The 14,149-nt window shown below is 39.9% G+C and overlaps 3 protein-coding genes across 3 annotated transcripts; all 3 read right to left on the bottom strand.

The window, feature by feature from the left end:
* Positions 1 to 118: 118 nt before the first annotated feature.
* On the bottom strand, positions 119 to 4,801 carry KLLA0_D03476g (pleiotropic drug resistance family ABC transporter; the record flags this gene model as incomplete). The annotated part of the gene is made up of 1 exon (XM_453221.1): positions 119 to 4,801. The coding sequence occupies one exon, from the start codon at positions 4,799 to 4,801 to the stop codon at positions 119 to 121; it is 4,683 nt and encodes a 1,560-aa protein (XP_453221.1).
* Positions 4,802 to 5,861: 1,060 nt separating this feature from the next.
* Positions 5,862 to 7,775, bottom strand: FUR4 (uracil permease; the record flags this gene model as incomplete). Its single annotated transcript, XM_453220.1, has 1 exon — positions 5,862 to 7,775. The coding sequence occupies one exon, from the start codon at positions 7,773 to 7,775 to the stop codon at positions 5,862 to 5,864; it is 1,914 nt and encodes a 637-aa protein (XP_453220.1).
* A 1,056-nt stretch (positions 7,776 to 8,831) lies between these two features.
* SNQ2 (ATP-binding cassette transporter SNQ2) lies at positions 8,832 to 13,283 on the bottom strand (the record flags this gene model as incomplete). Its single annotated transcript, XM_453219.1, has 1 exon — positions 8,832 to 13,283. The coding sequence occupies one exon, from the start codon at positions 13,281 to 13,283 to the stop codon at positions 8,832 to 8,834; it is 4,452 nt and encodes a 1,483-aa protein (XP_453219.1).
* Positions 13,284 to 14,149: the final 866 nt, after the last annotated feature.

Raw genomic sequence — 14,149 nt, 5'->3', positions numbered from 1 at the left:
CATACATTAAAAATAGAATAAAACAAAGTAATATTAGATAGATGAAGAAAATAATCATCGCAATCTTTTGACTCATTCAATGCGAATGAATAGAAGAATAGATAACTTGAAGAATGAATTAGGCCTCATTGTTCTTGGAAGATCTAATCAATTTTCTACTTTTGAGAGAATTAGTGATCTTTGACTTGATGGCATGGATCTTAATTAGAAGGTAGTGGTCTCTTGGAACCCTGAAAGCCCAGTAAAGCAATACGAAGAGGAACACATTTGCGCCAATATAACATAAGAATATTCCCCAATTTCTCCAAATTTGGCTATATTTGATGTTTACAGTAGCCAAGTAGACATTTGTTTCAGCCATAACACAAAATCCGCAAGAATCGGTTGCATTTCCGTCCAAAAGGTAACCTCCGGCAACACTCATATATGGAGACATGTATTGTTGGCATGTCATATTGGGAGCTGGTGAAAAATGGAGGTATTCCTTGGCTGAGCAGCGCACATCAGAGTTTCCGACTGCGGTAGCTAACATGGTAGATATCAAATACGTGAAGGGCGATAAGTAATACATGAATTTCCAGAAACCTGGCAACTTATCTCTGGTAACCAAAACACCACAGAATGCTAAACATATCATGAAACAGTTATTAGCTAGCAAAGCGGCATTCTCCCTACGTTCAACACCAGCAATACAGGCTTGTCCGAATGTCATTGTGAAATTAATGAATGCGATACAAATTAACCAGAAAAGTGCACCACGTTCGTGTACTTGTTCCGTGTTAGGTGCATTTCTGTAAAGACCAACCGGGTAGTAGAAACAGAAATAGGTAATTGTACCTATGAGGAAACTCCATGGAAGTTCCGCTGCAATCTGTGATAATACAAAAGTTATCCACGAGCAAGTCTTGGAAGGTCTTTCTCTCACCTCGTAAAGATCTCTTTGATCGGTATATTGTGGCAACATCTGATGAACAAGAGGACTGAACATGACTAAAAGCATGAATAGAGAAAACATTTGGTTTTGTAGGCCTTGCATACTATTATTCGCATTGAAAAATGAGAATCCGATGAATAAAGCAGAAAAAGAAGTAGTGAAAATTTTGGCATAAATATATATTGGCGATCTCCAATGCTGTTCTAGTACTCTTCTAGTCATTATTAGGAATTGGTACCATAATGGCGTGGCAAATTCCTTTTTCAAATCCTCTGAGTCTTCTTGAGGAATGTTAACCATCTCGCGTGACATTCTGTCAATTTCCTTTTGGACAGCTTGATACTCCTGAGATTCAAGCCAGACTTTATGATAGTCGGTGGTGACATGTGAACCAGGGGCAGCTCCAATAACATGTAACATGAATTCAGCTGGATTACAATCAGCAGGGAATTTCTGCGATCCTTTGGACTCGAAATACTCAATCATCTTGCAACATCCATGACCCAACTCGCCAAAATACACAGTCTGTCCTCCCTTTTGCAATAAAAGCAATCTGTCAAACTCTTGCATTAATATAGCGGAAGGTTGGTGAATAGTACACAAAATAGCTTGTCCGTGGTTTGCTAATTTCCTCATCAACTGACAAACTGACCATGCCGTTTGAGAATCCAAACCAGATGTAGGTTCATCCAAAAACAATAGTAACTTTGGTTTTGCCACTAATTCAACACCAATAGTCAATCTCTTTCTTTGTTCCACATTTAATCCTTCACCAGTCACACCAACTAAAGCATCAGCGTACGTTTCCATCTCTAAAAGACGAATAATCGTTTCAACATATTCATCTTTCTCTTTTTTCGAAACATTGTATGGCTGACGTAAGTACGCACTGAAAGTCAAAGCTTCTCTTACTGTCTGAGTACGTCCATGCAAATCCTGTTGTTGGCAATATCCCGTTGATCTTTGGAAGGATGCATCTGTTGGTCTACCATTTACGAGGACGTCACCGGTAATGACACCTGTGCTAATACGGTCAGCCAAAGCATCCAACAAAGTAGTCTTACCAGCACCTGATGATCCCATTAGTGCAGTTAAAGTTCCAGGCTTGACCCAACCATCAACATTATCCAAAATTCTTCTCGTTTCAGTCTTGATTTGAACATCATAACAGATATTCTTCCAAAATACCACTTGGTCAGATCCAATCTTTTCAGCCATCTTTTCATTGGAGCTATCACTTTTTTCGTCTTGGGAATCATTCCCGTTTGTCATGTCTTTTAGTAAACTGTCATTCGATTCGATATCATTTTTCAAGTTCTGATTCTTCTTTTTGAGCTTCATTAAGACGGACCTTGGGAAGACTGTCATCTCACCCTTTTGCATCTCACCTTTGTTATACTCGATTAATAGTAAATATACCGCAAGGAAGAAAACAGCATAACAAAGAACAATACCCCAATTTCTCCATCTGTAACTGTCTTTATAAGAAAAAGACTCTTCCATGTATGCAGTACCGCTAACATATGCAGACCCTGGTTCAGAACCGACAACAGAACATATTTTAAGTGCTAATGGTAGTTCATCGTACTCCCCACCTGCTGGAATAAATTGCGAACACTCAAAGGTTCTTCCAGCGAACTCGTTCGCTACCATTGCTTCCATAGATCTAGCAATTGGGTTCAAATAATACAACCATTTCGACCAACCAAGAATATTGCCCTTAGGAATGACGAAACCGGCGTAAATGGATAAAATTAACAACAAAATACTAGCCGGTAACATGGCTTGTTCCAAGGTCGTACAGGCGGCACCAATTGATCTGAATAAATGTGACATTGTGAATGTTGATGTAATTGCAATTAAGAAATAGAAAAAGAAATGACCTGGTGACCTTCTGAAATTAACTAAGAAGTAATAGATTAAATTGAAGCAAATAGCGATGATAAACTTAGATGGTAATTCGGTAATAATTGATGCCAAAGCATCTGCTGAAGGACGATAAAATGCATAGGTTTTATGCTTCTCGACAATCTTTCTTGCCTCAAACAAGGAAAGAATTTCTAATAAAGAACCAAAGGAGTTAAACAAAAGCGCCGTGAAAAGCGCAGCAGTCCTGTAGTAAAATGAACCGGTATTATCCTTTTGGTTATAAAACATAGAAGAAATGATGAAAGCCATCGAGCAATTACCAAAAATGTTAAATGCGTAAACAGATGGGTCACCTTTAAGTCTCTGGACGTTTCTGTCCATGACGGCTTTCACTTGCATCATAAATGATAAAAGGAAGGGTGAAGATGACTTGGAATGCTTCGATTGACGAGCAGTGTGATGATCGAAAAACTCTTTTGCGCTATCCTCATTGTTATGTTTATTCAAATAGGCATCAATCCTGTTCATTAGTTGGGCATATTCAGATGATGATTTCCAATGCTCATAAAATTCGTCAGGTGTCTTAGGAACCTTCTTTTCGTAGCCTGGTCTACACTTTCTTTCATTAGCAGCAGTTACTGATGTTAAGAAATCTGCAGTCGTTTGTCTATCAGGACACTCCCAACCCATATCCAAGAAGTATTGTTTTGCGGAGTCTGCAGGACCGAAATAAATCTGGCGACCCTCATATAGAACCAAAACATCATCAAATAGATCATAGGCATCTTGGGAACACTGATAAATAGCTAGTAATGGAGTAGTTCTTGAAATGGTAGCATTCGTTTTCAACGCTCTTACAAATTCTAAGGCTGTTGCGGAATCTAACCCACGAGTGGCATTATCCCAACATTGTACCTTGGCCCCAGCCAAAGTCACTTCAGCGATAGAAACACGTTTACGTTCACCACCAGAAACACCTCTGACGTAATCATCACCAACTTTTGTCGAGTACGTGTGGGATAAACCGTAAGTAGCCATGACCACTGCGGCATAATGCTTGTAATATTCTTCTCTACTGACACCTTGTGGTCTTGCCGAGGGGCATCTACATCTAGCAGCAAATTCCAAAGTGTAGCCGACATTTAAATTGGCAAAATGATAATCCATTTCAGCAGAGTAGATAACATCACCTCTGTAGTGTTTCTCGATATCATGTTGAGAGATACCATCGTATGAGATTACGGATTCGGGTCTAACGGTAAACCCGTAAGTTCTTGCGGATACTGTTTTTAAAAGAGTTGAGCAACCAGCACCAGGTCTACCTAGCACGGTACAAAGTCTACCAGGTTCGAAAAGGGCATCCATTGGCCGCAAGATATCAAAATAACGGGATTCATCACGTTTTGATACGAAATGACGAGCTGCATTTAATACTTTCAAAGGAGCGTTCGCAACAGTTGCCTGGTAATCTGCATCCACTGACACACCTGAAACTCTTAACCCTTTCAAGCATACACCCAGACTCACTGGTTTGTAGTAATCCGGGTCGGAGTTGAACATCTGATGCATAGTCTGAACCCAAAATTTGGAATCAAAATTAGCTGAATATGGATCCAATCTAGGGTCAGCACTTCTAGCGTCTTCATCGAATGGGATTTTCACATCATCTGGATTGATATGCAAGGAAGCTCTTGTAAGGGTGCGTTGTAGCGATTCGTTTGTCGAACTGTCTGCATCCGCAGTATCTTGCCCGTGATTACCGTTGTTTATGCCCTGGGCTCCTACACTAGAGTTCTGTTTACTAGCAATGGATGAATTCGTTAACGTCCTTGCCAATGTTTGAATACGCTGTTGTTCTTGCGGATCGTTTTCGAACCCTAAATAAGGCCGATGAGCACCCGCAGCGTTAAGGCCAGTATACTGATTCAACTCAGCAGCTGGCGAAGTCGAATTTCTACCGTCTCGGTCGTCAATTGAGGACCCTGAGTCGTCCGACATTTTTAACTTCTTTTAAAATAAAGTTTGGTTAGTTTATTAAAAGAACTTTTGTCCTTTGTAGTTCCTTTAAATTTTAGTTAATGGTTTTATTTGGTTATTCTCTGTGCCTTAATATGCTAAAACTAGACAATAGAATTCTATATGGCAGTTATTACCGCCTTAACCAATCGAGACAATTCTAAAAATGATGTTCAAACCAACTGCTTATAAACTAAAAACCCATTGAGTGTTTACATTTTATTTCCTCATCCTATTCCTCTATCCTTGCCCCATGATTATATCCATTGTCATTTAGTATGGTGATTTTCGGTTTTAAAGTCTGCGGCTTCGAAAAGAAAAAAATCTTGCGTTCGAGAAAAAAATCTGGGATTATGTCATGAGTTTCTTAAGGTATAGTACCGGACAGCACCAAATGGTAAATGATGAAATGAAACGTCAAACAAGGTCACATCATACTGAGATACATGCAGAGATATGTGTTCTGGCACCCTTGGATGGCTTATACACTGCTTCAAGCTTACATGATTTTACGTGAATTTCCGTAGAAGTGACGGTGCCCTTGTTCATTGCATGAGGCGCAGGCAGCCTAAGAATGCGGACGGAACAATGTGTCGGAAATCCGCCTGATGAAGGGCTTAACCGCGCTGTAATTCTGAAGGAAAAGGGAAACAGGGCTCGTATCTACTTTGCCTAGCTGCGCCCAGCCCCTCATGGTCCCGTCACTAACTGGTGAAAACAGTTTCAACTTGGGTCATTTCTAGGATCGGTCGGACACTGTTTCTCTTTCGGATTTAGTTTGGTCCGTAATTAAGGATGGGCTGAATAGTGACTGCTTAATGGTCGGGTAAGGTAAATAAATGGGTATTAGAGAAGAAGGCGAAAAGAAGATTTTTGTCCTCGTGATGATGTGGGGTAGGGAGTAAATAGGAGTTTAATATGACGAAGACCAGTGTCAGACTTAGCGTCAGTGATATATTATTATATATGTATAAGGTGATATGATATAATTTATAATACTATCTTCTGCAATATAGATAGATAATATGAAGTAGGTTTATTATTAGTATTCGATCTCTTTCTCATCGTACAAGTCTTTCTTTTGCATCATTGCTTTCCATTGTTCTGGGAAGTCTTCGACTTCAACCCATCTCTCGTACCATCCTTTTTCTCTGAGGATATTCTTAACTGGTGAACCTGCTACTGGGAAAAACCAGCATAACGTAACGTAGATAATAAAAGCGGCTGCGTAACCAATAATGTAGTTCATGTAGTACAGATGCATTGCGGCATCTGATACTTTGATGTTATCACCAACTTCCCCAACGAACCCAGTAATACTGAAGGACACAGATCCCAGATACGCCACAAGGGCTCTCCAATTAAAACCGAATCTGTTATACATGTAAAAGGAACCTGGTTTGATGGAATACAAGTGTGTTATCCTAATGTAACCACGTCTTACCACGTAGTAGTCAGCACTTGCAACACCAGCAATAGAGGAGAGGAAGATTGCATATGCACTGAGTGCCATGGTGAATTTGCTTGACGATGCCATCATGTTCCATGGACAGATACATAGTGCAAGACATGCACAGATGACAGAACCACGCCTAATGTTTATGAATTTGGGTAAAAGCGCCGTCATATCAGTACCTGCTGATAGAGAGTTGGCAGAGATGTTAGTACCCAATTGAGACAAGGCAAACACAAAAGAGATTAAAAACACACCAGCTCTAGTACCAGGTGAGTACGAATCTTGAAGAAATCTGCCCAACACATCCACTGGTGACCAGTAGTTGACGTTGTACATGGTAAACCCTGCCGCTGTGACAAGAATACCGATCAAAGATGTAATTGTGAATAGAATAGGGATCGAAACAACTTGCACTATGAAGGCAGATCTCTTGGTGGTTGAGAAACGTGTGAAATCCGGAGCATTTACAACCAATGTGGCAAAATTTCCTAAACAAGCCATGATTGATCTGATATAAGCCCATCTCCTTTCCGTATCAGATACTTCGACATCGCTTAGAGCACCAAATGCAATTTCACCGTTTGATTTCTTAAGGGTCCATATTAAGAAACCAAATGCAGCAAAGGGAACAAGAATGGCTTTCACTGTGAATAAATGACGGATTGCATGAGGTGGCACTAGCAATGCTGGGAACGATACCACCCAAAAGATAAAGAAACACATGAACTCGTAAGTAGTGGCATTGGGAGTACCCATACCGTCATGAATTCTAGTTGGCAAGTTCGTACCAAATATACTCTGTAACATCAAAGAAACTGGTGTCAAGGCAATCCAAGACTGTACTGCATACCAGACTGTAGCCATGACCACACGATTTAACACACTCCAAATGGAAAAATAGATCCCAAAAGATGATCTAGCAGCGACTGGGAATGAAACGTGATACATAGAACCTATTCTTGATGCCAGGGCCACCAAGATACCGATGAGTGCATATCCAATCCAAACTGTGATCCATGTCTGCCACCAGTTGAGACCCAATTGTAATCCCGTAGCAGCAATTTGGAAAGTGTTGATGTTGAAACAGTCAGCAACCCAAAACCATAAAAAGTTGTACCAGGCCCATCTTCTTCTTTGCTCTTCAACTGGTTTCAAGTCATGGTTGTACAAGAAGGATTCTTTAATCGATAATTTTGAAAGCGTCTTATCCACTAAAATGTAGTCGTAGTATATTTTGCTCCAAATCGAACTGTACTCTATCACTTCAGTGTTCTCATCACTATCATTTTCCGTCAATGTCTCATCGATTTGAACGATTTTGTCCTTTTCCATATCAATGGAACGAGACTTGCCTTGCTTCTTGTGAGAACGACTCACAGTAGAAGAGGTATTACTGAAATACTCCGCTAATTCAACTGACATGGCGGATTTCACTTCTGTTTTGCTTGGCTCTTTATTAGTAGAATCATTCCTTACATTAAATCTAAAGTTCCCTACCATCGTTGAAATCCATCCTCTGCATATCCACGCAGTTATATATGCATCTGTCGGCAAGAGTTAATGCTTTTAACGCAATCTAAGATACATCATATGATCATTGTACTTATCAGAATGCCGATTACACTTATCTCGCATTACCTTGTGCAACTTGCATCGTATATCTAGGCAACATTATCATCTAATCAACAATAGGAAAAAAACCGTTTAGAAACCTTTATCTCAGTCTGTTCAAGAAAATGGCCACATTTACCCTCTTTAACATAAGAACTACTGACCATTCCCTAAACTACTAATTTTACGAGATATCGATGAAAATATTACAGGACCGTGATCAACCTTAAGCAATGCACTGCTGCTTGTTCTGGCTTCTGCGTCGTCAATAGACATCGGCAACCGTAATCATAACTGATAGATAGCATTTGAAACTGGAAAGATGCAAAAAAAGATGAACCTTACTGGATTTGTCCGGTATGTGGTGTACAGGCGTGCTCTTTTTCGGTTAGTAGTCCTGCATGGGGTGACCCTCCTACTTACCTGAATCCTTGTCTCTCAAGAACAGTCTGACATTTAGCTTATACGATCTGCAACTATCTAACGCTCAAATTTCTGACATCTGACCTTCGTATTGAAGAGATATGGCTAAACCTGCGAGGTTTGGCGTTTTGTGGCTTTTCTATGCTGAGATATAAGGAAAATATAACTTTTTGTTTCTTCATTTCGTACGTTAATACCTGGAACAAGAATGTCAGATTATTCTTTTGACCTTCCATGGGTACTCCGATGGATATTCAAAAGGTTCAAGAAGATGGCTGCCTTTAAGAAGTGCACTGCTTCCGATGATTTGTTTCTTTGTATTATTTTCTTTATTAATATGTACAAGTAACAGATATACATTTTAAGACGGTTACTATAAATCTAGAAAAAATTGAGTAAGAGTAAGATAAACACGTATTGTAACAAGGGGTATTTCGGTTGGATGTTGGTCGACAACTCAACGTTGTGAAGGAAACGTTATGTCTATATGTTAAGTGTTTGTTACATTCCGTTTTGCCATGTTCATTTTTCTTTCTTGAATTTACCAACAACGCCCATTACCAAAGACTTTGGGCTGAAACGCTTAACATGGAATATGTAATATAATGAAACCATTGCGATTAAGTTAAAGCAGATGTAAACCCATAAGAAACCAAAGTTTCTCCATAGATCAGCATATTTAGCAGAAATGTAAGATAGGTATTGATCACCGATCTTGTATCTGCAGTAAGCACAGTTGCTGGTGGCCTCTGGGTTCTTAATATAACCGAACCCTTCAGTGAAATAGTCAGTCATGTAAGATCCACAAGTTGATCCCGGTGGTGGGTTAAAGTAAGACAGTTCCTTATCGGTACAGATGACTGTTTTGTCATGTAACATCAAAGAAACGAAATTTTGAATCAAATACGTGTACGGGGATACCTTCCACATAAAGGTCCAAAAACCGGGCATTAGATTAACAGGTTGCACAACACCACAGAAGGTAATCATGAAGGAGAGTAGTAAACCCATAATGACGTTTGAACTTGGAAGATCTGGAGACATGTACAACACAGCTAAACCCAAACCAACACAGTATAATTGGAAAATGACACAGTAGTTCAAGTAGAATAAACCGGCTTTCAAACTTGTGTATTCTGCCTTCAATGGGAAATAGAAGGATACAAAGAATAAGGTACTACACCATAATTGGTACGGTAATTCAGTGATATATTGTGAGAACAACATACAACTCCAGTGGAACATGTTAGATCTGGATTCTCTAACTTCATATAATTCTCTTGATTGTAGGGCACGAGCCTGAATTTGATTCATTGCTGGGGCAGAAACAATACAAGCCATAAATGCAGCAAACATCGCATTTTGTAGACCGACGAAAGAAGTACCCACATTATAGAAGGTGAAACCGATGAACAAACCACTGCTGATATACAACATGGTCTTAGCCATTAAGTAGTCCACATCTCTCCAGAACATAACCATGGTCCGTCTTAAAACATAAACGAATTGGTACCAATATGGTGTAGCATATTTAGTAATCAATTCAGTGGAAGAATCGTCATTTGGTTGGTGGGCTAGCTTTTCGATTAAGTCGTTGATTTCTTGGTTAACAGAAACAAATTCTGATGATTTAATCCATTTTTCGTGCCAATCTTCCTTAACGGAAGCTGTAGCACCGGCACCAATGGCTTCCAAAATATACTCGGCCGGATTTTCCTTTTCTTCACACCTACGTGCACCATTTCTCTCAAAGTATGATAACAACGTAGAAGAGTGTTCACCGATGTCACCAAAGTACACAGTTTGACCACCTTTACGCAATAATAACAATCTGTCGAATTCTTCGAACAAAGTAGCAGAAGGTTGATGGATGGTACACAAAATTGATTGACCGGCGCCGGCTAATTTCTTCAACAACTGAACAATGGCCCAGGCAGATTGAGAATCTAAACCAGAAGTTGGTTCGTCCAAAAACAACAACAAGTTCGGTTTGGCAACCAATTCAACAGCAATTGATAACTTCTTTCTTTGCTCAACGTTCAAACCATAACCAATATTACCGACTAAAGCTTCACCGTAAGCGGACATGTCCAAGATTTCAATAACCTTTTCAACGTAATCAAGTTTTTCTTCATCTGGAACAGTTAGTGGTCTTCTCATTCTTGCTGAGAATTGTAGAGATTCTCTGACTGTCATTTCTTTGATGTGAACATCTTGTTGTTGAACGTAACCCGTTCTTCTTTCGAATGAGGCGTCGATTGGCTTACCATTTACCAACATGTCACCAGTGACAACACCAATGTCAGTTCTTTGAGCAAGTGTGTTTAGCAATGTAGTTTTACCTGCACCAGATTCTCCCATCAAGGCAGTCAAAGTACCAGGTTTAACATACCCAGATACGTTATCCAATAACAGACGTTCGCCGCCTTTATAAGGGATAGTATAACAGATATCCTTCCATAGGAAGATACCTTCACTTCTCATATCAGCAAATAGTGCTGGGTCGTCCGACCTAGATGAGCTATCAGTGGTCTTCGTAATGGAATCAGTACTGTTAACATTGCTTTCTTCGTCTTTTGGAATGGTGTTCAAGCTGGTACCCTTTTTGAAGAGTAAAGCATCACCACTACTCTTAATAGGGGTCTTGAATTCAGTGATAACAGACTTGAAGACGAGGAAACCGACCAAAAATGCGATCAAAATACCGAAATTTCTCCATTGGTGTGAATATGAGTAGTCGTACTGAAGTTTCAAATAGTTATCACCCAAAACATACGATTCACCTGGCTGAGATCCGATGAACGCACAGACCTTGTATTCACTACTGACATTCTCGTAAACAGGACCCGTTGGTACTAAAGTACCACCGCAATCCATCCTTCTTGCATGAAATTCAGCGTTTAGCATGTTCTCAAAAGCATATCTCAATGGTAGAATGTAAGAGATCCATTCAAACCATGGATGCATAGAAGGAGTTTGAATCATATAGGTGGAGTATAAGGATAAGGCCATCATCACCAAACCTGCAATAGCATTAGCCTGAGAAATTGAGTCACACGCAGCAGTGATAAATTCAAACAAGGCATTGATTGACTCGGATGCGAGCGCCACAAACAAATACACCATGAAGAATCTGCCAGCGTTACGAGTCAAACCAGATAAGAAGTAAAGGATGATTAGGAAAGCGGTTAACGAAATCATTCTGAAGAAGGCATTAGAGATAGTAGAAGCAAGTGCTTCAGCAGATGGATGATACAATGAGTAAGCGATATGTTTCTGCAAGATAGGTCTGTTTGCTAAACTGATGTTGGCTAAACCCATCAAAGAGAAATATAGAATAGCGAAATATAAAACACCACCACGAGAGAAAGCACCTTGAGTACTACTTGGGGTGTTGTAGAATAGGGAACCAGTAACCAAGGCTTGAATGATAGCAGCAACAGTGTTTGTGATAGTAAAAGACTTATCACCATAAATTCTTTGGAACCCTCTCCTGGTACAGAGCCTGATTTGAGCCCAATAGGAAATAGTAAATTTAGACTTCTTTCTCGAAGCCTTATCTTTCTCTTCAACCATCGATTCTTTGAAGAACTGGATAGTCTTCGCACCATCGACTTCTTTCGTTTCGTAATGTTCGATACTTTGTATTAAGTCATGATATTCTTTGGACTCTTCCCAAACCCTGACGAAATCGTCTCTGGTTCTTGGGACTTTGTTTTCGAAACCAGGTCTTACTCTGCGTAAACCTTTAGAATCAGTTAAAGAGGTCAAAAATTCAGCCGTTGCTTGCCTTGCTGGACAGATGAACCCCAAGTTTTCGAAATACTTCTTAGCCTCTTCAATGCGACCGAAATATATTTGTTTACCTTCGTAGAGAATGGTAACCTTATCGAAAGTCTCATAGATGTTTTCACTTGCTTGGTACACAGTAATCAACGCAGTGGACTTTAGTAAGTTTGTCATACATCTGATAGCTTCTGTATATTCAAGAGCAGTAGAAGCATCGAGACCACGAGTAGCGTTATCCCAACAATATATGGAACCGCGAGCGGCCAAAGCTTCTGCGATGGAAACACGCTTACGTTCACCACCAGAGACACCTCTCACGAAATCATCACCAACTTTAGTGTTATAAGTGTGCTTCAAACCGAAAATTGTTGCATATAAGTCTCTGATGAATTCGATATACTGTTGTCTGGTAAAATCGTTAATTCTTTTGCTTGGAGTCTTACAAGCGACAGCAAAATCTAAAGTCTGTTGCACAGTCAAATGCGGGAAATGGACATCCATTTCACCGTTGTATATAACATCCGACTTGAAATACTTCAACATATCCTTTTGTGAGACACCGTCGTACGAGATGTCACCTGAGACACCCTTGAAATGAGATAGCTCACCAGCCATTGTTTTTAAGAAAGTGGAACAACCAGAACCTGGTCTACCCAATACAAGCAACATCTCACCAGGCCTAACAAGTAGATTTACATTGCTAATGATATCTCTCAATGTTGTTTGTCTGGCCTTCTTAATTCCCTTGAATATAGTTGCAGGTAACATTAGCATATCACCGTAAGTGGCACCTTCAAGAAACTGAGCGTCAACACCCTTTACAGCAACGTTTCTGGCGGTGATACCGGCCTTCCTCAAATGGATACCACCATCGTTGGACGCCTTAAGGATCCCCTGGATCTCTCTGTACATATCGAAGTTCTCATCGACCTCATCCCACTCAGAAAGAGTCGTAGTACGACGGGACAATGACCTAGAAAGAGTCTCTACTTTTTTCAGAAACGCTGGATCCTCAGCAGCATCCTTAACTACCTGTTGGTCAGTATCCTGATGAAGTTCATGGTTGTTACCACTGAACTCTTTCAGAGAAGTACAACTACCACTGCTGCTGGTATCACTAGTTGATCGAGGATCTCCGTCCAATTTCTCAGGACGACTGCTCAATCCATTGTTTGAACCCTCCATATTGAAAATAATACTAAGCTCAGCAGACACTTGAAACCTTGTCCTTTGCTTATCTATAGTAAACTTAAACCTAAACTTAAACTAATGATAACCATAAACAGTATTGAACTTTGTTACAATTACTTAGCAAAGCTACATCAGATAAAGTTTGTTGGCGTGTTTATTAATTTTTTCCGGCATCGAAAACATCTCTAAGGAACAATAATAAAAGGTGAATATTTCAAATCGATGGAAACCGTCTTAGGGATGGGAATTGTGCCGAAATTACAGGAGGGGACGAGGCTATTTCAAATCAATAGTCAAGAATTAGGATTGCAATTGTGAGCTTAGTAATTTCTGTAGGGACAGCTGCTTTCAAGCGATGGAATGGCTGCTAAAAAAAATCCATCCTTTCCATCCGGTTTCTTTTTTTCTCTTTCGTAATACATTATTATTACATATATTTACTTAGTAATACAGGAATTTGCTCGAAGGTGACACCTGAGCAAAAGGAATGGAAATACAAATGTGCTAAACAAGCTCCCTGTGATTTGTCAATTTGAACAATAACAGGCAGAAAGAATAACTGGAACCCTAACCTAATGTTTGACCATTAAGGTCGTTTGGCAATAGCGAGGGGCATTAGTAGCCTCTATTGCGTTTTCGATGAATCTAACTGCTTTTAACTTTTCCATGGGAAACGGACATACTGGCGTAGTTATTCCCGCCGTTCGCACGTATATACCCAACCACATGCACGTAGCATCTCTAATTCCGGCTGATGTGTGTTCTATGCGCTGATGACTCTTATAATAACAGAAATCGTATTTCCGTCGAAAATACTTGGGTACAAGCTTTTTAATCGTACATAGTGTAAAGTTGGCATT

The sequence above is a fragment of the Kluyveromyces lactis genome (genome assembly GCF_000002515.2).
Source record: "Kluyveromyces lactis strain NRRL Y-1140 chromosome D complete sequence".
In the NCBI taxonomy this organism is placed as follows: domain Eukaryota; kingdom Fungi; phylum Ascomycota; class Saccharomycetes; order Saccharomycetales; family Saccharomycetaceae; genus Kluyveromyces; species Kluyveromyces lactis.
This window is presented reverse-complemented; position numbering and strand designations above follow the sequence as displayed.